The sequence below is a fragment of the Ctenopharyngodon idella genome, chromosome 19, assembly GCF_019924925.1.
Source record: "Ctenopharyngodon idella isolate HZGC_01 chromosome 19, HZGC01, whole genome shotgun sequence".
Lineage (NCBI taxonomy): Eukaryota > Metazoa > Chordata > Actinopteri > Cypriniformes > Xenocyprididae > Ctenopharyngodon > Ctenopharyngodon idella.
Window position 1 is genome coordinate 14,987,074 of NC_067238.1, and position 25,862 is coordinate 15,012,935.

The following is a 25,862-nucleotide window of genomic DNA, read 5'->3' on the forward strand; positions in this document are numbered from 1 at the left end:
TTTGATCTATCCTTCCGCAGAAGTTGTTTTTTAAGCTAATAGTTCATGAAACAATGCAATTTAATTTTAACACTCATTTTAACACTCAAAAGTGTGTACTTTCCCATCACCAGTGAAGTGCATGCTTTTAGTACTGCCGCTCCGCTCTTTCTGCTAATTCTGGGATTCGAATTTTACCATCAGATTCAGTCAAGCCTTTGTGTTGCTGTGAATGTCACCAGACATTCTCTGAGGTCTTCATGGGTGGCAGGGTTTGATCTTCCGCTCCGGGTTCAGCGGTGAGATCGCTAACAAGCCTGGACAGCAGGCGCAGGTGAAGCGGTTTAACAACAACAGTCGAGAAACCGTCTCACTTCCTCGGCCTATACGCTTCCTCTTTCTTTTGTCATTCTTTGGTATCTCTGGGACGTTTCTTTTTCCTTTCTTTCTCTTTCTTCTCTCTCATGTTTCTTTGATCCTTGCCACCTGTTTCCATCTGAATGGGACACAAAACTGTGTGTTTTAGATCTCGAGTCTCTTGCGATTCAGTAAAGCGTCTTTCACAGATGCAGTTCTGTCATGAGAAACTTTGTGGTTTTGTCCCCTTGCAAGCACAAAACAATTTGACACTATTAATTATAAAGAAGAAATGTAATAAAAAATGAATACTGTTGCCCCCTAACTTGTACATATTGCATAATATTTTTCTACTATTGAAGTTCCACCTTCATTTGTTTGGGACCTCGCTGATTAGATTATATTCAGTTATATGGAAATAAAACAAACAATATGGTGGCTTTTATCATTTAATCATTTAATAGCTTTAATAAAATTATTATAAAAAGAATTATAAATAAATCAAAGTGTGTGTGTTTTGACTGAATATTGTATATATATTTTATTAAAAATGTATTTTTTTATTAAAAATATATTGAATGTATTATTAGTGCATTACATTTTTAACTAGCTAATTATAAAAATAAAATAAAAAATCAATGAAAAGAGTCCTCCATTATATTAAAAAAAGTGTATGTGATGTCTCTTTTACTTATTCATTTAAATTTTGAACAAAAAAGCAAGTACATTGTTTTAGATAAATATTTGCTCATTAAAGCAGAACAACAAGTAAAAAAGAGGATCATGGGTAATGGAAAGGAAAGCAGTGCCGTTTAATTGGTTGATATGGGCAATAAAAATACCATGTTCAATATACCAGTGTGTGGGTTTGATAAATGTTTAACTACTTTTGCAGAGGGAATATTTAGCATGTAATTCTGCATAACTGATATAGTAAGGAATAGTAATTAGAAGACAGTGCTGTGAAGTGCAAGTAAAACTCTGTTTTTTTCTTTTCTTTATTAGTTTAATTTTGTGGGTAAACTCCTGGGCCCTCGAGGGAACTCATTAAAGAGACTGCAAGAGGACACGCTGACCAAGATGTCCATCCTCGGCAAGGGATCCATGAGAGACAAAGAAAAGGTATTCTTTTTTCCCCTTATTATCAGTGTTTTTCCTTTGGGCAGTTAATCAGAGTGTACGACACCGGAGCTGGTGCTTTTTTATGTCCCGTTTTTCACCGCATCGTCTCATTGTCTCCGCTGTCATGGGTGAGAAGCGTTCTGAACGATCTCCACTGCGTCTGTCGCTTTTCTGCGTGCTGCGCCGCTGATTGAATCGATCGATAGTTGCTGATGGGCCGCTCCCCCCCCCCACCTCACCTGGAAAGAGGGATACGATGTCATAAAGAAATGCTAACCTCAGCGTCCTGTCAGAGAGAGAAAGAGCACAAGAGACAAAGGGAAAGAGAGATATATTCTGACAGGCTTTTGGGGTTATTGGCAAACAACAGAGTAGTTCTTCCAGCAGTTCACTCAACTGACTTTGGCTGTTCAAATAATTCAGAAGCATTCTCATTCTCAAAGAGGTTGTTTTGTACAATTTATTTGTTTTTGCTTATAATGCAAGTCAGAATGAAAGAATGAAAATAACCCAAGCTTTACTCACCCTCAAGCCATCTTTGGTGTATATGACTTTCTTCTTTCAGATGAACACAATCAGAGTTATATTAATAAAAATCCTGACGCATCCGAGTTTTATAATGGCAGTAAACGGGACCAACGAGTATGAAGCTCAAGACAGTGCATCCATCCATTATAAACATACTCCACACGGCTCCGGAGGGTTAATAAAGGCCTTCTGAAGCAAAGCGATGTGTTTGTGTAAGAAAAATATCCATATTTAACAAGTTATAAAGTAAAATATCTAGTTTCCGCCAGACCACCTTCCATATTCAACTTACGAAAAAAAGCTTTTTTCGTAAGTTGAACACTGAAGGCGTAGGACGTAGCGTAAGCGTTTTGAACTGCGAGAGGTGTTACACTTTCTTCGTAAGTTGAATACGGAAGGCGGTCTGGCGGAAGCTAGATATTATACTTTATAACATGTTAAATATGAATATTTTTTTTACACAAACGCATCGCTTCACTTTAGAAGGCCTTTATTAACCCCACGGAGCCGTGTGGAGTACATTTATAATGGATGGATGCACTTTCTTGACCTTCATACTCATTGGTCCATTCACTGCCTTTATAAAGCTTGGATGTGTCAGGATATTTATTAATATAACTCCGATTGTGTTCATCAGAAAGATCACCCCACAGTGATTGGCTGCAATCCTGCATTTTTGCACTTTTCATAAAGTTTTTGATGCTTCACTGTCAATCCCACAATCCCCTCACTCAGCTCCCATAGAGAATAAAGTGAAAACATATGCTACCTTTCAAAAGGGTCGGTAAGATTTTTTTGAATGTTGTTGAGCATAAGTCTTTTATGCTCACTGCGGCTGCATTTATTTGAACAAAAATGCTATAATATTAGCATATAATATTATTATAACTTTCTATATATTATAAAATACAATATATTTTATATATTTAAAGCATAATTTATAGGGATGCACGATATATCGGCCACAATATTCGTATCGGCCGAAATATGTTCATTTTTAATGTTATCGTTATCGGCAAATTTGGCCGTTATATAAAAGCTGATAAAAAGTTGATTATTTCCTTCAGCTGAGACACTTCAGATGTGTACTGTCTGCCATTATGGTTTTGAATTGCTTGAAATATGATTGAAATCACTTCAAAAAGGAAAATACAGTTAATTGCAACATATAGAGCAAGTCTGTCATATAGGTTACATAATATTATAATGAGAACATTATAATTGTGTGCTCGGGACATGGCTTTTAATGTTGAGACTTTTCATTTTTGTAATCAGGCTCTCAAAAATTAAAAAAAAAAAGATTTAGATTTATTGGCCAATATATCGGTTATCGGCTTTCAAATATATATATATAAAAAAATATCGGTTATCGTATCGGACAAACTTTTTCATATCGGTGCAAAGCTGAATTTTCAGCATCATTACTCCAGCCTTCAGTGTCACATGATTCTTCAAAAAACATTCTAAAATGCTGATTTGCTGCTCAAGAAAGTATTATTTTTTGTAAATAAACACAAAAACTGTGACATAAACTTTTAGAACAGGCTGCACCTTTAAGAGTGTTCTAAATGACATAGCTGTAATTAGCCAACTTTTTGTATGCAAAATGTATTTCAAAAGAGTCAGGAAAATCCATAATTTGTATCCTCTAAATTATCGACATTTCCCCAACAGCATATTTTTCACAGATTTGTGCGTGTCATGTTGGTTTTGGGCCATTTCTGAATAGCTCAACCGCAGGTGATTTTGATGTGTGCATGTATAAGCGTGCTTGCAATTACATTCCCTGTTCACACGAGCAATCTTCTCCCTTCAGACAGCTGTTACAGAGCTCAGGGTGTTCTGGAAGGTTTTATCTACTAATTGGGCGTGTTGTTATTGACTGCTGCACTCCTCCGGTCCTGTCAGATTTTGGTGAACAAGCTCTCCATGGAGAAAAGCGAGAGAGGGAGAATTGTGCGGCGCAAATTGGACGGTTTGGATCTGGAACGCTCACCTGCACGGTTTTAAGCCGTTTGGAGATTCTCCTGCAGTGCCGTCTCACAGCAGAGAGGAGAGATTTGCTTAAAGCTCATAATTCTCTTTGATGTTCTAGAATTTGCAGAAACGAATTTCACAGAATTTACCAAACGATGTTGATAGTAAACATACACGCCCCAAACCCCACAAGAGGTTGTTTTTTGGAAGCAGTTTAGAAAACTTAAAACATATATGTGTGTTCACCGATAAATATAGAAAATATGCTCTTAAAAAGTTGTAGACCATACAAATATAACATAATTATTTTTTTAATCAAAACTGATACTTTTACATCCTTAAAGGTGCAGTAAGCAATTTCTGAAAAATTAACCCAAACAAACACACCCCTCCCTTCATTGCTCCGCCCCCAAAATACACGAACACACAATTCAAGAGTGAATGTCTCTTTATCATAGCCGAAGGGAAGCAAAATAATTCTTCATGAAAAATAGAGCGAAGATCGACAAGGAAGAACAAAAAATGAGCATACAGTACACAAGGATATATATAAGCAAGAGTTTGTTGTTAGTCGCCAGCAGCACAGCAGCTCCAGACAAACAATGACACTCAAAACTGTCTTATTACTATAGCTAACATTACAACAAAAGCATGTCTTGGTTCTGTGAAACAGCAAATCCAATGTTACTCACATATGGAGCAGAAACAACACAACCTCGGCGTCCGTTTTCATGCCTTCTCGCTTAGGTATCTCCATATTAACGCTGGTCCTAAAGCTCTTGCCTGATCATAGTCCTTCATTTTCCAGTAATATTCCTCTGAGCTTTTCTCTTTTGTAATGTCTCTCAGCCATCTGCCTTTCTACAGTCTTTCTTCAAATCTCCCTCTTGCTCATTCTCTCTCCTCCCCCATTATAAGTGGACATGCCCCCTACTGCTGATTGGCTAGAAGTGTGTTGTGCTGCTCGGTCCGATCCACGTTCAACAGCGTTTCTCAGAAATCGCTTACTGCACAGGTTCCTGGTCTTATATTGAAAAATTCATCAGTGCATATTATTCAAAAGGATAAAAAATATTGATTTTAATAATCTTTCATCAAAATGTAACAACTTGCTCTACCTCTGAAATAAATATTTAATAAATAAATTGTTATTAAATTTTTTTAATGCAAGATGCATTTTAAAAGGGAAACCTCTAATTTGCTGTTTAAAAAAATTATGCCAGATGCTCCTTAAAGTCTGATTAACAAGTGTAAAGGGCCGATGACTATAAAGATAACTATAACGATAACTATATTTGCGTCCACACCAACGAATGATAACGGTCTATTTATTCTAAGATCATGCGCTGTGGTTTCAAAGTGTGTACAACATGTTTTTGCTGTTCATGTTGCATTTACACTTCTTTAACCTGCAGATGTCCTCAGCATGCTATGTTTCGAGTAAATAGCTAGTGCATTTGATCTAATCTAACAGTGAATTTAGCTGACAAAGTCAATATTGTGGAATAAAAACAACACCTAGTCTTTTTCACTGCAACTTCAAAAGAAGTAAGACAATTTTGTCGAAACTAGCACTGGATACTGAGGTAATTTTATGTTACACACTTTGCTAGCCGGGCAGAATGATCTCATCGTCAATACTTCTCATCATTTATTCCGAGGGTATGACCGATTGTTTTCCATTTATCCATTTTCTTTAGAGTATTCTTGAAAAGGCATTTGACTTGTCAAACAGTGGTGAATTTTTCTAGACCTCTGCGATTAACTTCTCCGCAATGTCGTCTGCCATTTTAAATGTGCGAGCCCTTAAATTAGAACGGATTCTGATTGGCTGTCAGTGTTTCATTGTTCAACAGCTGGAAAAAAATCATTCTAAAAGTGATCCCAATGATATTGTTTCTCTATATCGTTATCATTACAGTTGTGGTATGGACAGTGCTATTCTTTTATATTTACAACAATTTTTAGAACTATATCTTTATCGTTATCTTTATAGTTATCATTCTTGGTGTGAACGAGCCTTAAAACTAGTCAACCTCACTAGTTGATTTTTGGACAACTAGTTGACTAGTCTTTAATCATGACCCATCTCGACTGCCACTGCACGCACACACACGCTCTGTTACCTCACCATATCAGCACTAAGCTGACCTCTTTCAGTAAGCAGCAGATTTGCGGATGGAATTAGCATCTCATTTGCATAACAGCGACTGTCTTAAAGACACCAGATTAACTGCATTACATCAGAGGAAGCATAGCAGACAGACACACACGCGCTTAACAGCACGTTTTGCTCTCCAATGAAACACCATGTTAAATAAAAGAATCTCACCCTGCTTTTGAAATAAAGCAGCGTCATCTGTGCATCTGACGGGTGGGCTGATGTAATTCTTTGCCATGTTTTTGTCTCACAGTTCCTGTTAAATTGCTCTTTTGCTTTGCGCCAGCTCACAGTGCTGGATACAAGCCCCCCCTACACTTGCTGCCCAGTGTTAATGGATTTGCATATGGAATTTCCATTTTAATTGAATTGAATATGCATGGCATAATTACTATGTGCAGTTTATTAATTCTGCTTATTTATTTATTTACATCCTCAATATCCAGAACGTGACATTTCGAAGGTGGAAAAAGGATCTTTCCTTCCTGTGTCTTCTATTTCTAAATTATTATTTACATTACTTCTTTGATGAATAGAAAGTTCATTTGAAAATAGAAATTTTTTGTAACATAATAAATGTCATTAGTGTCACTTTTGATCAATTTAATGTGTCCTTGCTGAATAAAAGTATTAATTTCTTTTAATAAACTTTTTGAACGTAAACTTTTTGAACAGGCTGTTTTTGCTACTGTACTTTTTTATTTATTTTTATTTTATTTTAAAATATTAAAAGGATTTGTTCACTTTAAAATGAAAATTAGCCCAAGCTTTACTCACCTTCAAGCCATCCTAGGTGTATATGACTTTCTTCTTTCTGATGGACACAATCGGAGTTGTATTAATAAATATCCTGACGCGTCCAAACTTTATAATGGCGGTGAACGGGAAACAACGAGTATGAAGCTGAAGAAAGTGCACCCATCCATTATAAATGTACTCCACACGGCTCCGGGGGGTTAATAAAGGCCTTCTAAAGTGAAGCAATGCGTTTGTGTATGGAAAATATCCATATTTAACAAGTTATAAAGTAAAATATCTTCAACTTACTAAGAAAGCGTAACGCCTCTCGCAGTTCAAAACGCTTACGCTACGTCCTACGCCTTCCATATTCAACTTACTTTCATAAGTTGAATATGGAAGGCGGTCTGGCAGAAGCTAGATATTTTACTTTATAACGTGTTAAATATGGATATTTTTATTACACAAACGCAACGCTTTGCTTCAGAAGGCCTTTATTAACACCCCCGTACCGTGTGGAGAATGTTTATAATGGATGGATGCACTTTCTTCAGCTTCATACTCGTTGGTCCCGTTCACTGCCATTATAAAGCTCGGATGAATCAGGATATTTATTAATATATCTCTGTTTGTGTTCATCTGAAAGAAGAAAGTCATATACACCTAGGATGGCTTGAGGGTGAGTAAAGCTTGGGGTAATTTTCATTTTAAAGTGAACTAATCCTTTAACTTTTTCAATAAGTAAAACTTAAAAAAAACAAAACAAAAAAAAACAGTTTAATTGACACTTAATTTACACTATTTTTGGTTCCTTTAGCAGAGGACGGTGCTGGTAAAAGTGTGCAATTGCATAAATGTTTCTTTTTTCGTACGCTTACCTTAACAGGAAGAAGAACTGCGAAAGAGCGGAGAAGCAAAGTATCATCACCTTAACGAAGATCTCCACGTGCTGATTGAGGTGTTCGCTCCCCCCGCAGAAGCATACGCCAGAATGGGTCACGCTCTGGAAGAGATAAAAAAATTCCTTATTCCGGTACGTCTGTGCATACAGGTGTGGGTGCGATCTACATCAGCATCACCTGATTGCAGGGTTTATTACCATCAGACCAAAAATAAATGTTCTCTGCTTTATACTAGACACTGTGCATAATATGTACACGTGTGTGCGCAGTATTGACTTTATGTATATAATATCTCAGTCACATCTGTTATGCTAATGAAAAGCTAGATTAAATGTTACTATTTATATACAGAATGCTTCCTCTTGGGGGAAAACACATGTTGGTGCGTGTTTGGGGTTGCAGGGGGCATATATTTCCCCTTGAAAAACAAGTGGACCGTTATTGCACGTTACAGCTCATTAACTTGTGCCCATGTGTGTGTGTGTGTCGTACAGGACTATAATGATGAGATCAGACAGGCTCAGCTACAGGAGCTGACGTATCTGAACGGCGGCTCGGAGGACGCGAAAGTCCCGGCGGCGAGAGGCAAAACCAGCACACGAGGCAGAGGAACACCAGCGCCGGGACCGCACAGGTGCGGCTGCGTTCGATCGGGTTTGATTGTATTGTAATCACTAGCTATGTTTCCATCCACCTATTTTTATGCGCATTTTGGGATATTGCAATTAAAAACGTTGGATGAAATCTCCAAGATGCGCATAAAAAACAATAATGTGCTCAGTTGAGGCGGATACATTTTTATCCAATAAGAAGAGGCATAAACTACGATGGAAACACATTTACAGAATAAATCCCTCGATGCGCAACAAAAAACTCACGTGACTATACCTCAACAGAGGATATGATTGGTTAACTTAACTAACCAGCAGACTGATTTCATAGCTCATAACTCATAACTCCTTAATTTCACGTTCTCTGTTCATTCTTTTTTTTTTTTCTCTGTTGTTTATTGAGCAAAGAATTTTAAACTCCACTGAGAGTTTAATGCGGTATAACTGGCAGATTTATTCTCACATGGACTGATGCTAATGTCATTTCTTCAAATCAGTCTCATTTTCATTATAGTTGGAGAGGAAAATTCAATCAAACCATCAAAGTAATCTTCCATTAGAGGATAGAATATAATCAATGGTGTATTGTTATTTTGTAAATGATAGCCAGAAACTAGACTAGATCTGTCCAGATTTTAAAGTGGAATTTTTTATATACTCGGCAAGATTTTTTAATGTTTTATGCTCACCAAAGCTGCATTTATTTGACCAAAAATACAAATATGTTTGATCATTAAAAACAGCAATGTTGTAAAATATTATTGCAATTTAAAATAGCTGCTTTCTATTTTAATATATTTTAAAATGTATTCCTGTGATGGCAAAGCTCCAGTCTTCAGTGTCACAGAAAGTTCAACATAACATTTATTTGAAATATAATTTTTTGTGACAATGTAAAAGGCTTTGCTGTCACTTTTGATCAATTTAGTGCATCCCTGCTGAATAAAAGAATTCATTCTTTTAAAAATTCCAAAAATAAAGTCCTCGAACTGTTGAACCATAGTGTACTAAGTAGTCAAAAATTTGGATGTTTTTACTACTATTTTCCATGTCTTGGATTAATATTAATGTCATCAAATCTGTGGAATTATGGAAATTACATGGGGACCAGAAAAATGTTAAATATATTATGACTATAAATATATATAAATATATTAAACATATTATTAGTCTATAAAACATATTTAATCATCTAAGAACATATTTTTAGTTGAAAACTTTTTTAAAGGGTTAGTTCAAAACTGAAAATAATGTCATTTATTACTCACCCTCATGTCGTTCTACACCCGTAAGACCTTCTTTCATCTTCAGAACACATATTAAGATATTTTTGATGAAATCTGATGGCTCAGTGAGGCCTCTATTGCCAGCAATGTCTCTGACCCTCTCAAAATCCTGAAAGGTACTCAAAACATATTTAAAACAGTTCATGTGAGTACAGTGGTTCTACCTTAATATTATTAAAAACAAAAAACAAAAAAAAAATTATTAAAAACAACAATATCTAGTGATGAGCGATTTCAAAACACTGCTTCGAAGCTTTACGAATCTTTTGTTTCAAATCAGTGATTCGCATCACATATCAAACTGCCAAACTGCTGAAATCACGTGACTTTGGCGCTCCAAACAACTGATTTGAAACAAAAGATTCGTAAAGCTTCGAAGCTTCATGAAGCAGTGTTTTGAAATCGCCCATCACTAGATATTGTTGAAAAGTCGTTATTTTGTTTTTTTGGCGCACAAAAAGTATTCTCGTCGCTTTATAATATTAAGGTAGAACCACTGTACTCACATAAACTGTTTTAAATATGTTTTGAGTACCTTTCTGGATCTTGAGAAGTTCAGTGACATTGCTGGCAATGGAGGCCTCACTGAGCTATCAGATTCATCAAAAGTATCTTAATTTATGTTCCGAAGATGAACAAAGGTCTTATGGGTGTGGAACGACATGAGGGTGAGTAATAAATGACATAATTTTCATTTTTGGCATAACTAACCCTACATCACTAATTCAGTTTGTTTATGCCCAAATTTTTCACTTACAGTGTATATGACTATTTTTTTTACACTAGTTTGTGTTCATCATTGTTCCTGTTGTAATGTCTCACATATGATTCCTTCACAATATGAATTGATTTACATATGAAATTATATTGATATAATTTATGAGGTGTTTGTTCTGCAGGTGTAGAGGGGGTGTTCCTCCGCCTCAGGCTGCAGTTCCGCGGGGGGTGGCGCCCAGAGGAGCTCCGCCCAGCAGGGTTCCGTCCAGCAGAGGAAGGGGCGTTCCTTCACAGAGAGCACGAGGAGCTCCGCCCCCACCAGGGTACAGACCTCCCCCTCCAGCCGTGCAGGATACCTACGGTGAATATGTAAGTAACTGTAACATCCATTACTGCAGACAACACTCTCGTCAGGGAGCCTAACAAAGGGTATTTATTATGCAAGGTCAGAATGGTGGCCGGATGATGTACTATTTCTGCTGGATTTTTGAAATATGCATTCATGTATGCTTTTAAAGCTAATTTTGCTCGCAGCAACTTTTACAACGCAAGATGAATTTCTAATACTTGATTGTGTACACCGGTGCAGATCTACGCACTTTAAAGGGGTCATGAACTGCATTGTTTTATAATGTTTCCTGGGGTGCACTTATAATGTTAGTATGCTTTTTACATCAAAAAATGTCATAATTTTTCATACCCTGATTTTAGCCCTCTTATTTGAACGCCTTGTTTTAAGGGGCGTGTCTGCTGTGAGACTTCAGTGTAAATGCCCACTGCTGTGATTGGCTAACATCTTTGCATATAAAATAGCTAAGTATTACATGTGGAACTCTCTTGAAAACTTTTAGCACATTTTTAATATCACAGCTCTCAAGGTTAACTGATCATAAAAGTGTTGATTATAGCATTATATTTAGATCGAGGCATGAAAGGTTGCAGTGATGAACATTGTAGCCGATAACAGACATGTTCTTGAGTGCATGAATGCAGTGATCTCATCATTGTAACTCGATTTCTGCACACTAATTAATGATTTCATCATAACTAACAGTGCAAACACGATGTAAATAAGAGATTCGTTGATTTTAACAAGAGTTTTGGCGAGAGTCCAGAACTCAGTCACTGATACACTTGCGCTGTTTGATTGACAGCTCCAGCGATTGTAAAGAGAACGTTCTTTAATCGTTTCCTATATATAATTTAATCACAGTTTAAATAACAGATTATTTTCATCCTACTAAGAGTAACAACGTGAAATTGACCGTTTAGTCACTGGTTTGATTTACTGACACAGACAAAGAACATCTGACTGTACATGAATCATTACATATCAGATCAGGCATTAGAATTAATACAGTTACTTGCATGTTGTTGCATTACTGTCGAGTCCATATCATAAAAGTCTGTTTGCAAAGCCTGCGCCGAAATTGCGACTGATTTACCAAAGAATCCACAGTGAAATGTACAGAATACAAATGCTCAACTGAGACATTCACATTGTTGAAAATAAATAACCACATTCCTAGCATTAGGATCCTTGGGAAGGTAATGTTATTTTTAGTCCAGTGATCCTGTATCGCTCTTATCTCTTTGTCATCTCACTAACAAGCCAGTGGGCGGGGCTAAATTTGCAATGATGAAGTAGGCGGTACTTCTGCAGAGGTGATCTTCTCTCTCTCTCTCTCTCTCTATAAATATATATATATATATATATATATATATATATAGCTTTAATCTATTTTATTTCAGTTTAATTTTAGTAATTTTAGTACTTAAACATTGCCAATGTAACAATAAAGATAAAATTTTTGTTTTAAAAGTTTTTAATTTTTAAGCTTGTCTTGTAATATTTATATTTTGTTTTATTTCTGATTTATTTAAATTAACAAAAGTGATTTGTAATAATTTTAGTTTTCATGAACAATAACAACAATGGTAGATGAAACTTAAAAGTCAAGGATGTAATTTCTTTGGGGTTTCATTATTTTTACAGTTTCGTTTTTGTGCAGAAGCAACACAATTCAGCTTGAATAAGCGAGCTACTTACTCTGTGCCGTTACAGTAATTTTAGTACTCTGTCTAGACAGTAAGTGTGATCTATGATATATGTCTATAATAGCTAGTGTTTTATTGTTGACATTTCTCATATCGATAAATTATATAAAACAAACTCAATAGCTTTCCAAGGCTCTCACAGAAATGAATGTTTTCCGACACTGATCTCATTTGTCAGTCGTAATAGAACAGTACATGGTACTGCCGTCTACAGGAGACATCCTAAATCATTTCATCTGCTTGATTTACTTGTTTTTGTTTGCGATTATGTGGAAAAATGGTCTTATTTGCTCGCCTGCTTCTGACACCATTATAGATTTCCACTGCTTTGAGTTTTAATTTATCAGAGAGAGTTGCAAATACATTGGAGCTTATTTGAATGTTCGCCAGCCCCTCTCGATGTTGCGCGTCTCAGAGGTCTTCTGGCTCGCGTGTGGCATATTTAACAGATGGCAGGCCCGGAGAGGTGGGTGGAGTTGGCACACCGCCCCGCAGTGCCCGTATCTAACCACATCTGACAGGTTTATTTAGGGGGCGCCGTTCGAATGCGCTGGGGTCAGAGGAAACGACTCAGTCGCCAGCTGTTCCCTATCATTTCGACGGCCTCGAAACACGCGTCTGTGCAGGAGCCTGAAACACTGGGAATGATCCGAACATCTGTGGGATGATAAATCTGAAACTGTCATTATGAATTAATGTTTAGATGTTTCTCGTCAGGATTGAACTGGAAAAAGATCTTTTGACTGTCCTGAGAGTTTTGACAAATCATGAGAAATTAACAAGACATCTTTGTAGAGCAATAGAAATGGATGAATGAAAATCTGTCTCACGCTCATGCCGTTCCAAACAAGTATGGTCCTATTTTTTTCTGTGGAATACAAAAGGAGAATCTGAAGCATCTTGGGACAAATATATTTTATGTACAATGACAGAAATCTGTAGATGTATGGACTATTTTTATAGTGTGTTTGTCCTTTTTGGTGCTTGATAGACGTGTTTACGATGAACTGTCATTGTATGTAAAATATACATGCAAAGTGTGTTCCATGGGAAAAAATAACAACATGGGGTTTGGAACGACACGAAGCTGAGTAAATAACTATCCCTTTAAGAAGATCTCTTAATCGGTTGATCTTTTATTGAGAAGCCTCCATGTTTTATGGAAACTTTGGCTGTGTCGATCACATTGTGCCTAAGGTGTTGTATCTATTGTGACAGCTTTAGACTCAAGAGTGTCTTTTAGTTCCCGTATTGTTGGAAATGACATCTGGGTTGAACAAAAGAGTGTGTCTTGAAGATTTACATTATGATCATATTTTTGTTGGCTTTCAAAATGACACTTCATACTATTTATTCTTCAACATTCATTCTTCATCTCTTGCATTTACCAATTCAGGCCTATTTATGCCACTGTATAATCATTTGAGAAAGAAATATATTAAGTGTATTAAAGATATTAAAGATGTATTAAAAATATTTTTGAAAGAAATTAATATTTGCATTCATTAAGAATGCATTAAATGGATAAAAAGTGACTGTAAAAACATTAATAATATTACAAAATATTTTTATTTAAAAAAAAAAAAATGCTGTTCAGGTTTTCAACATTGATAATAATGCAAAAGCATCTTGAGCAGAAAATCAGCATATTAGAATTATTTCTGAAGGATCATGTGACACTGAAGAGTGAAGTAATTCAGTTTTGCCATTACAGGAATAAATTATATTTTAATATATTTTAATAAATTAAAATATATATAAAAAAAATTAAAATGATAATAATATTTCACAATTTTACTGTTTTTACTCTATTTATGATCAAATAAATTCAGCCTTGGTGAGCAGAAAAGACTTCTTTCAAAAACACACTTTTGAATGGTTGTATAACTATTTTTTCCCCTTTATTTTAATACTGTAAATGGCCAACATTGTATTTTCAGTATTTTTATAGTATGAAATTATTTTTAAATGACCAAATTCTTAATTATCTTAACCCCCATGTTAACATGTTTATTAATTGATTTGATTCATTTTTAATTTTTTATTTATTTATCTGTTGATTATTGAGTAACACATTTGGGTCCCCATATACTTGATCTCTTTTTTTCTTTCTTTTTTTTTCTTTTCTCCCAATTTGCAATTTTTTTTTTTTTTTTTTATACATCAAGTCACCTTTATTTATATAGCGCTTTTTACAATGCAGATTGTGTCAAAGCAGCTTTACAGTGATAACTGGTATATAATTTTGGCTGCACAGCAGCTCTTAAAGAAAATGGTGTCAATGCAGGCAGATGCAAAGCACTGTTGAATATCAAATGTCAAATATCAACCTTTTTTACTTCTTACCTTGCAGTTTGTGTTTTCATCTCCACCCCATATGGCATCCCATTTCATCAGCCAATCACATCTAATCTTACCATTCAGATTTACAGGGATCAACCAGTCATATCCGCTCTTAGCATATGGGTTTACATGAATCAGCTAATCACATTTGCTTTCCCAAGTCTGGAAAGAAAAGATGTATCATATCAAAAACCTGCATGATTAATACATCTGACCCAAACATGGCCATATCTTTATCTTCATCAAGCTCTGGGAATCAACTGAGGTCAGCATGAACACGTCTTTTATTTTATTTGAAAACATTTTGATCAGATTACCGCAAATCAATAAGCCAAAAATTTTTTAAAGGCACTGAATCTGATTCCAAGCATGTTTGGGGGTGGATCTGCTCACCCCGTGTAAGTCATTAATAGGAAGTAATTGCATTGGCTGTTGGCTCCCTCTCAGGGGCCGCTCTGATACCTGAGTCACTCTCTGCGGAGGGTTGCAATAATACCATTACAGCATGTATTATCCCGGTCTGTATCTCAGAACCTCTGTTTCCACAATCAAAACCGCTTGTCACTTTGGTTTAGCCTCATAATTACCGAGCCGGTTGCGATACTATCTCTCCTTTGGTCGAGTGCTGAAATGGCTTCCATTGTCACCAGTGTTGTGTTATGAATGCCCGTGTCCAGCATGATGTTTCTCGAACCAACACAAATCACGAGTTTGTTTCTCAATAGGGCTGTACGGTGAGACGTATGGGTTCACCTCCGGGCTCCTCAGATTCTTCTGTTGAGCCGTTTCGTTCAGTCCACACCACTTTTTATCACGCTGAAGTACTTTAGTGACATGCAGACCCGTGTGAGAGTTGTTATTGAGTAAATGCTGAAACTTTAAAACATATTCCTGAGCCTCGGGTCTTCAACTTTAAAAGTCTCTGTTTTTAGGGGGCGTTTGACACTTTTTGTTAAAAGTGTATTAGTGAGAAGGGAAAGTCAAAAGAAAGTCAAGATCCGATTATGTTTTATCTATCTATCTATCTATCTATCTATCTATCTATCTATCTATCTGTCTGTCTGTCTGTCTGTCTGTCTGGCTATCTCTGTCTGTCTGTCTATCTATCTGTCTGTCTGTCGGTCTATCTATCAATCTATCTATCTGTATGTTTGTCTATCTATCTATCTATCTATCTATCTATCTATCTGTCTGTCTGTCTGTCTATCTCTGTCTGTCTGTCTATCTGTCTGTCTGTCTGTCTGTCTATCTATCTGTCTGTCTGTCTGTCTGTCTGTCTGTCTGTCTGTCTGTCTATCTATCTATCTATCTATCTGTCTGTCTGTCTGTCTGTCTGTCTGTCTATCTGTCTGTCTGTCTATCTGTCTTTCTCTGTCTGTCTGTCTATCTGTCTGTCTGTCTGTCTGTCTGTCTCTGTCTGTCTATCTGTCTGTCTATCTGTCTGTCTATCTGTCTGTATGTCTGTCTATCTAACTATCTGTCTGTCTATCTCTGACTGTCTGTCTGTCTGGCTATCTATCTATCTATCTATCTATCTATCTATCTATCTATCTATCTATCTGTCTGTCTGTCGGTCTATCTATCTCTGTCTGTCTGTCTGTCTGTCTATCTAACTATCTGTCTGTCTGTCTGTCAGTCTATCTATCTCTCTCTGTCTGTTTGTCTGTCTATCTAACTATCTGTCTGTCTGTCTGTCGGTCTATCTATCTCTGTCTGTCTGTCTGTCTATCTATCTATCTATCTATCTATCTATCTGTCTGTCTGTCTGTCTGTCTGTCTGTCTATCGGTCTATCTGTCTGTCTATCTATCTGTCTATCTATCTATCTATCTATCTATCTATCTATCTATCTATCTTTCTTTCTTTCTTTCTTTCTTTCTTTCTTTCTTTCTGTCTTTCTTTTCAGATACCTTTGAGACATGTAAACGGATCACATTTATTTGTGCTTTTGTGCCAACCTATTGTACAATTTGGTGTGATTGGTGCTTGTGTAACCTCTGGTCCCTGCCTCTGAAACTTTCAGAATGCTCATAGTGAGTATTATATCTAATGAGAGAAACATTTCTTATCATATAACAAGCGAGAGACAGAGCATGAAATTCCATTAAACGGATAATGTCATGCATGCTTCTGCCTCATAGTTTCAGTCTGACTACCCGAATACCCATAAATCAGTTCTGTTTATGCAAATTTGGCCAGAGTTCCATGATAGCTCAGCGTTTATGACTTCCATCCTCTCTCAGTTTGATCACCATGGCAGAAGCCTTGCGGTAATTGCAGTTGACACTAGTGTAGTTTAGTTCTGTGTGACCAACGCAAGTTTATTAGTCCAGCAGAGCAGGATGTTCTTGAGTTCTTCGGCATCTGTCTACTTCATTCACTGACCGTAATATTTATTATATGTATGGTAAAACATACCCATTAGACTATGGAGGAAAAAAATGGCTTTTTTTGTAGCAACAACATTCAAGGATCAACAAAATATGTTGACCCAGGAACGTCCTACTTGATCATGTAAGTTCAAATGCGGCTCATGTCACTTCCCTAATCCATTCTCTTTTCTTCTCCCAATGATTTTCTTCTCTCTGTCAATACTATGGATAAAAATGGCAACAAAGCAAAAATATCCCTTCATACTGTTGTTGTGCTGTAAATTGCATGCTCATATTTGTTAGGTGTTCAGTATTCCGAGAGAGTGAAGCTGCTCAGAGCATCTTGGCAGTCATGAAGCTCTTGTTCTGAGCTGTGAAACTAAGAAATGTTCCAGAAAACCCAGCGACTGGAGCAGAAATGAGCAAGTGTGACGGAGTTAGTCAGACAAGCCATGCGTGAGTGTCAGTCTGTGTGTGTTTTTAGATCCTCTTCAGGTAGTGTGTGTTGTGGTTTTGTGTACATTTTGTCACTTTTTTGTTAGTTTAGCTGTATTTTAAGCAGAAGAAGTCCTTAGTATGTCTTCATGTAGATAACTTGTTAAAGTGTGATTGAGGTCTTGTGGCCTTTAAGGGCAGCTCTTATCTTCTAACAACCTGTCTTTCAGCTGATTGTGTTCGTTCTACCAGAACACTCACCTAGGGAGCTGCCTGTCTCTCATTCAGGCTGTGGTGTGTGTGTGTGCTTCTTAAGCGTGTCGATGTTCTCATTATGTCTGATGTAACGTGTGTGTTCTTGCGACCCTCAAACACTGTTGCAAATCTCTGACAATAGTGAGAGATGAAAGACTTCCCTCGCAGAAGATGGTGTTATCACAGCAATTCCACAGCAATGTCTATTCCAGAACTATTCCAGCAATGCTTCCGCCTGAAGGACTTTGTGTGATAGAGGAGGCAAGGAACGTCATGTTATTGGTGGTTGCTAGGGTGTTCTGGGAGGTTGCTAGGTCATTGCTAGGTGTTTTCTAGCTGGTTGCAGGCTGTTTGCTAACTGGACCAGGTCATTTGAGGAAACTTATTACCTCAAAACATTTAAGTAAACAAACTCATTTTTTTTTTTTTAAGTTAGTAGAACTTAAAAATTTTTGTGACAAGTGGGGCGGGGCGAAGAGCCACGGAAGCAGAGCAAGGCTAATGTGGTGCACAGGTGTCTCTCATTAATAATCACATCACTGGCATACAGTACAGTATTCCAGTCATGTATGGCATACAATACAGTAAACAACATACAGTATATGTGGTCTTAAAAGTTTTGCAGCCCATCCTCAATCTAACCACAGGCTCTACTCTTCACCGCAATCGTAACTAACATAACAGAACCCGTGTAAATCCCAACATAACACAACATTAAACACTATCTTATGTCTCTCTATGTTAATCTTGTGCAAAAACACACAAAATAACACTTAATTTCAACATTTATTTATACAGTCTGATGCAAAGCATGCTGGGAATTAGAAATCTGCTGCAATCATATTAAGTTCAGCTTACTACAATGAAATTTTGAGTTCACGCAACCTTTTTCTATTAAGTACAATGAACTTTCATTATTATTTGAGTGAAACAAACTCATTTCATTTAATTAATTTCACTGTTTGGTTTTACAGTAGTTGTGAATATATAAATGTAAATCTGAATATAAAGATATAAATCCGAATATATATTTATAAACCTGAATATATAAAGTCTGAATATATAGATACAAATCCAACTACATATTTATAAGCATGAGTATATAAATGTAAATCCGAATATATAGTTCTAAGTCTGAATATATAGTTTTAAATCTGAATATATAAATGTAAATCCGAATATATAGTTCTAAGTCTGAATATATAGTTTCAAATCTGAATATATAGTTATAAGTTTGAATACATAAATGTAAATACTGAATGTATAGTTATAACTCTGAACTTATAAATATAAATCTAAATATATAAATGTAAATCCTGAATACTGTATGTAGTTATAAGTCTGAATATATATTTATAAACTCTGAATATTTAAATGCATATATTGTCTACTTAGGGCCTGAATTTTTGTGCAGGATTGTGGGTATTGCGCATAATTTTACTCATTCCTACAAGTTTTCATGCTTATAATGTGCTAAATTCCTCCAAACAATTATAAAGAATATGCTTTTATATATATATTTAGGCTTATAAATATATATTCAGATTTGTATTCGGATTTACGTTTATATATTCACGACTTACTTATTTTTGTCATCACTGTACTTATTTTTCTTTTTATTTATTGCTAAGTGATTAATGATAATAACAGAAATTATTTTGGGTTAGTCTGCAATCATAATAATTATCTTTGATATCTAAAAAAAAATAGTATGTTCCCCCTTATTGAGATAGCAATGTAAACACGTGTCAGTGTGTGCGCAAGAGAGAGGCTAAACATGATTGAGTTTGTCTGGGTCTCTCCATGTCTCTAATGTGGCTTTGAGTTTCTGGCACCGGGCTGAAGGAGGCAAATGTAATGTGATTACATGGCTTTACTCCGCTCTAATAGAGCTCTCTCCAGCACACCGCTTACCTGAGCTCCGGCCAACAGGACTCTGATAGACTCACCACTGAGACCCCAGCTGGCAGCTTGAATAAAGATCCATACTCTCACAGTCCACGGATCGCAGCCACAATGTCAGTCGCATACTCAAAATTAGAGCGTGCGCAGGTGAGATTGAAAACAGGTCATCTGCTGCTGTTACAGAAACCTTTGAAACCTTTCTGCTGTTGTAATAATGGGGAAAATATATTAACCAACTCAAGAGCTTCACTTTGTTTAAAAAAAGTTGTGGGGAAACTTTTCTGGGTCGACAGATAATGGTGGTTTGTGATGTCACAGATAGCTTGTAAATATTAGCTAAGTAATGCGTGAAAAATTTAATATGTTTTGATAATTATGATGTGGGGCAGTTGTGGCCTAATGGTTAGAGAGTCAGACTGGTAACCGAAGGTTGCGAGTTCGATTGTCAATATGACTGAGGTGCCCTTGAGCAAGGCACCTAACTCCCCCAATCACTCCCCGGGCGCCACAGCAAAATGGCTACCCACTGCTCCAGGCACAAACCTGTGTGTCCATGGTTTGCTGTGTGTGTGTTCACTAATCTTAATGTGTGTGCACTAACTTTGTTGGGTTAAATGCAGAGGACAAATTCTGAGTACGGGTTACCATACTTGGCCTTCACATGTCACTTTCACTTTCACTTTATAATTAATCTATGTCTGCAGGAGAGCATTTGTTCATTTTCAAGTCAAAAATGAAATCTAAGCAATAGTATATGTCCAATAGTACTAGAAAATTATTCAAACAGCAATGGAGCTGCTATTTTATGAGTGGCTGTTTTAAAAATAAGTGATTTGGTCGTTGCTTGATCTTGAAAGTTTGGTTACACTTTATTTGGTAACACTTTATGTTACAGCATCCTTGTTACATATGTTACATATGCTTATTACAGTAATAACAGTAAATTATGCATAATTACATGCAACTATCCCTAAACCAAACCCTAACCCTACGTAAGTACATGTTGTTAATTAATATTACTCAGTACTTAAATGTATGATTACACTGTAACAAGGACAACTTAAAGAGTAACACTTTATTTTAAGGTGATGTAGTTACGTTGTACTTACTCAAATAAGTACTAAGTAATATTAATTAACTACATGTACTTACTATAGAATTATGAGTAGGGTTAGGGTTTGGTTTAGGGTTAGTTACTTTTAATTATGCATAATTTACTGTTATTACTATAGTAATTACATAGTAATTATGTAGTAACATGTAACTACTTTTTTATGTTTTTAAAAGAATAGTGACTGCATTTGGTCACAAATAAAGTAAAACAAGTAATATTAATTAAAAAACAAGTAATATTTGTGAAATATTATTACTTCATAAAATAACTGTTTTCTATTTTTATAAAATGGTTACCACACAATACCAATATTAAAGCCAAAAAATATGTATCAATGCAACTTCCATGACATAAAATCACTAAAAGCCTTCCTTCCACCGGAAAAAAAATAGTCCCTGACCGTGAACAGCAACAGAAGTTACATTATTATGCCATTAGATGGCGGCAAAGATTGTCTTTATGAGTGTGTCAGTCAGTAGCGAAGAGTTTTATATTGAAAAGACTGAAATGTTGTGAACACAGAACAAGACACAACTGACAAATGCTTTGACTAGCGCTGTCAGTCATGGGAAAAACCTTTAACTGTTAAAAGGATATTGCAGCGACATTTAAAATAATTTTTTATTATGAACAAAGGACTGACCTGAAGGAAAATGCTAAATCTGAATGCAGGTAATAAACTCGCTCAATCGATCTTTCTCACAATACTCTTCTACATAATACAGTAAGTGTCAATGAACAATATAAATTGAGATCAAACAGTTTATGTTGCTAAGAGTGATTGCTAAGGGTGTTGTGTAGCAATACACAGAACCATTGGGTGAAGCGGTCATAGCCGTGTTTTATCGTGAATTAGAATCAAGGACAGGAACTAACCGTTTTATAAAGCTAAATAAATATTTCAGTTGGAAATATGGCACATTACTTAAGTTAAATACATTGGAAATACTGTTTCATGTTGCTTTTATGCTTGTTTAATTGCTAACAAAGAAAAAAACAGCCATTCTTCAATGTGAATGACATTGTAGGGTGTTTTTTTCTGGTCTAATAAACCACAAACCTGAAAGACTCCTCGCTTCACATGCGGCATGTTTAAATGAGTTTGATCCATCGTGAAAGAGATGCTGTGACAAAGATGTCTTCAAATGCTTCAGCTTCAGCTTAGCGAGAAGTTTACCAAACAATCTGCGATCAGTCTCTCATCCCAGAGAACACAGCGCTCATCGCGATGGCAACAGCAGAGATCTGTTTTCCTCTTTCATACAAAGCTGAGACATTGTAAGTACAACCAAATTTGAAAAGATTTGACATGCCGTGCGAACAGAGATTTCATTTTCTCCCTGCTTGGTGTGTGATGTGTACATGTCTAATTTCAGTGGCTTGTGCAACGTTGACAGACTCGATCAAACCTGAGCTGATCAAAATGGCACAGTGACTGTCAGCGGCTTTCAACTTCTTTACAGCAACTTGGAAATGAGTTTTTTCGTTCTTGAAGGAAAGTCTAATTTTCTGTCTCTCTTTCTCTCTCACACCTGACCTGGTTTTGTTTTCACGTTCAACCAGACTAATTTATTTGATCAGTGCACAAAGTCGTGCATAACTAATCGGCCAAGGTAACAGAGTTTCGCTCTTCAGAATACGAGAGGTTTTTACCTTATGATATATTCATAGTGCTGCAGATAAGAGATCACTGTCAGCCGAGATGGCACAATGGAAATATCTTCAGTTATAAATAGCTGAGTGAGTCTAGTCTTGTTTCAGCTTGGAAGGAAGATGAGTTGCTCACCGTTGAGTGTTTTTATTTAAAGGTTCAATTGCTGAATACCTCCATTTGGCTTTGATTTCAACCCTTTTCCTTTTGGATAAAGAAGGAAATTAAACTGTTTGGCTTCTCATCAAATATCTGAGCTGCTGTTATTTGTCAGTAACCAGCGTAGAGTAGTAGGTCTCCAGACTCCAGCCTGGCAGAGGTGACCTATGGAGAGGCACTGAAATCCCTGCGAAACATTGTGGAGCTCCAGGTTTTCCCGGAGGATCAATTCTTGTATCCTTTCTTCAAATTCGTTTTACAGTTTCCATTTTGACCTCATTTGATTTTTTGGGTTGAGGTTGTTTTTATTGATAGACAAGAAATTATTGGTGGAAGGAGAAGGGTGTGTCAGGGTTATGTTTAGTGTCATTGTGTTTTAGTTTGATTCTATTCTGTTCCCGTTTGCCTGTGTTTTTTTTTTTTTTTTGCTATTTAGTCTCTATGGTTGTTCATGGAGTTACACCTGTTCCCTGTTCTGTTAATGATCTCCCTTGTGTATTTAAGACTTAGTTTGCCTCTCTTCTTGGTCCTGCGATAATGTTATGTTGTAAATAGGGTTGAGTATCATTTGAATTTTAACAATTCCGATTCTACTTATCGATTCCGATTCTTAGCGATTCCTAATTTAGATTCCAATAAGGTAAAAAAAAAAAAAAAAGGAAGTTTACATAAACCCTGCCCCAGGGAACATGCAACAAAGGGGATGAGGCCATGTTGGGCTGCTTTAGAGAAGAGGAAGAGTTGTTGTAGTAGAGTGTTGTTGTCATGCCATCATTTTACGCTGGACTGCTTCACAAACGAGGGTCAATTCAATGCTGGATTTGCACAAAAGATTAACATGACGGCACATGCTAGTCGATGAGTTGAATCAACTCCACAGCAGCTACATAAATTTATCCACTAACCGTTCAGAAATGTCCAGTTGCATTTTAAAAGTTTTAACTTCTTCCTGAGTCTCTCCATCAGTGTCCGACTCCGGTTTGAACAATGTAAGGCTGAACACCTTTCCTGACAATCCTCATTTTGGCTGCTTGAGATTCTCCAGCTTTGTTGTTGTTGAGCAACTGAAGTGCGAGCTGTTAAAGCTCTGCCATCTTTTGGACAGCGGGCCGGGAGCAGCAGCTCATTTGCATTTAAAGGGACACACACAAAATCGGCATGTTTTAGCTCACACCCAAATAGGGGGAAATTTGACAAGCTATAATAAATGATCTGTGGGGTATTTTGAGCTGAAACTTCACAGACACATTCTGGGGACACCAGAGACTTATATTACATCTTGTAAAAGGGACATAATAGGTCCCTTTTAAAATGCACACAGAGGAATCTATAAGACGAATCGAAATGCACACGTCTTATCGAATACTTGGTTTTTCGAATTTTGGAACCGGTTCTCGATACCCAACCCTAGTTGTAAATGCTTCTGTGTTCCTAGTGTTTATTAAAAGTTTGTTTGTTTGTCACGCTTAAAAACAATTTGAAGAGGACTAGAGGGTGCATGCAACATCATAATCATGGGTTTAATTCCCATGGAATGCATACATAAATGGTTCTTAAAAGCTGTATATCTTAAATGTACTCTGCATTAGATTAGAAAGTGTCTCCCTAAATAATAAATGTAAATTATTATTATAATGCAGACTTTTTGCCAATGCTAATGCCATCAGCAGCAAAACTTCTCTCTTTATTTTTACTTCATTATAAAACTCAGTTTAAATGTCACTTTGCTTGTGGATTAAAGATGAAACAGTGAACAGTGTGCTTTGGCAGCGGCGTGCCTCTAATCGGACAGTAATGCCGCTCTAAGACTGCAGGGTGTGTGATGAGAGGGGTTTTGTCTTTGTTTTCGTAGTTGAGGAGGAATTTACGAAATGTGAATTGAGGGCAGATGGATTTGGAACTGAGCTGGGCCCGGATATGTTGGAGCAGTCACAAGGGGTCGGAGCCTTTTTGTGGAGGATGTTTATCCGAAATTAGTAGGAGAACAGCAGAACTAGGCTTTGATGTTTGTCTTCTGTGAGAATATTTGAGAGAATTTGACAACGTAGGTGTGTTGAGTTTTGCTTGAAGTCAACATTTGTAATCTGCTATGTGAGATTAAAGATTATGCTATTGCTGAATGAAACATGATACTCAAAAGAAATGTGATGTGGGACTTGATTTTATGCGTCAAGAATTGATTGGATGGTGAAAAGTGCTGTGGTTAGAGGGGAGGGGCTTGATGACATCATCTGGAAAGCTAATTTATTTCAGAGGCAGAAGTTAATTATGAAAAATTATGAAAACATGCTAAATATTGTTCACAAAAAGACCAGTTTCATGTACACTATGTACACACATGTACAAGAAATTCACAAAAAAATATATTAACACAGAAAATAGTGTCAAGGTTTATTTCATGTTGATTTCAAAGTATGACCGTTGTCTGATAAAGTTTACATGCGTTTACATGACTTTAAGCTTCAATTTGTAGGAGCGTCTATATTAACACATTTAATAAAGTTTTCCCCCACAATCAGCACAGTAATTGGAAAAGAAACAGTGCAAAGTCTGTGTTGGCCTACATATAACTCAATTTCTGAAAAGTTCCATCTTGTTCTTATGACCTCTCCTGACCCTTCATTAGAGTCTTCATAAACATATCAAACAGGGCATCTGACAACAGGCCACAAAGCCACGTGTGTCATAAAGCAATCTGCGATATGTCACAATAATAGCTATATTAGATATTTACCCCCATGAAGTTTCATTATCCACTTTTAAAGGGTTATTATGTGATGTTAATTACAGTGTCAAAATCATATCAGCCCTCGACTTAATGAAGCACTTTCACAACCTTTCATTTAAGTGAAGAGCTGCTTTTCAGTTTTCATGCGTGGCTCTCTGCTAATTCTGCTCTAGATATTATGAAGTATTAATGTCGACCGGGGTTCAGCAGAGTAGATTAACCTCTAAGCAGAGTCTGGGAGTGTGTGTGGATCCAGGACGGCTCGAAATGCCTCATCATTAGAGCCGATCTCTTGACCCTGATGAAATGTATGTTCTGGTAACTGCCCGCCGCTCCAGACTCCGGCCTGCAGTGCTGCATTATACATGCATTTATCTCTTCAAGGGTTCATATCAAGCAAAACAGGATTTTTCTTGCTCTTTTAAAATAGGAGTTTGATGTACTATGTAGACATACTCTAACGTT

At 36.5% G+C, this 25,862-nt stretch overlaps 1 protein-coding gene across 2 annotated transcripts in view; it reads left to right on the top strand.

Annotated features, from left to right (window-relative positions):
- khdrbs3 (KH domain containing, RNA binding, signal transduction associated 3) overlaps nt 1-25,862 on the top strand; it is a 145,855-nt gene that overhangs the window by 89,170 nt on the left and 30,823 nt on the right. For both annotated transcript variants that reach the window (XM_051872712.1, XM_051872711.1), the window contains exons 3-6: nt 1,342-1,458; nt 7,749-7,895; nt 8,259-8,398; nt 10,561-10,747. In XM_051872712.1, the coding sequence (XP_051728672.1) occupies nt 1,342-1,458; nt 7,749-7,895; nt 8,259-8,398; nt 10,561-10,747 (591 nt within the window). The remainder of the gene's footprint in view (nt 1-1,341; nt 1,459-7,748; nt 7,896-8,258; nt 8,399-10,560; nt 10,748-25,862) is intronic.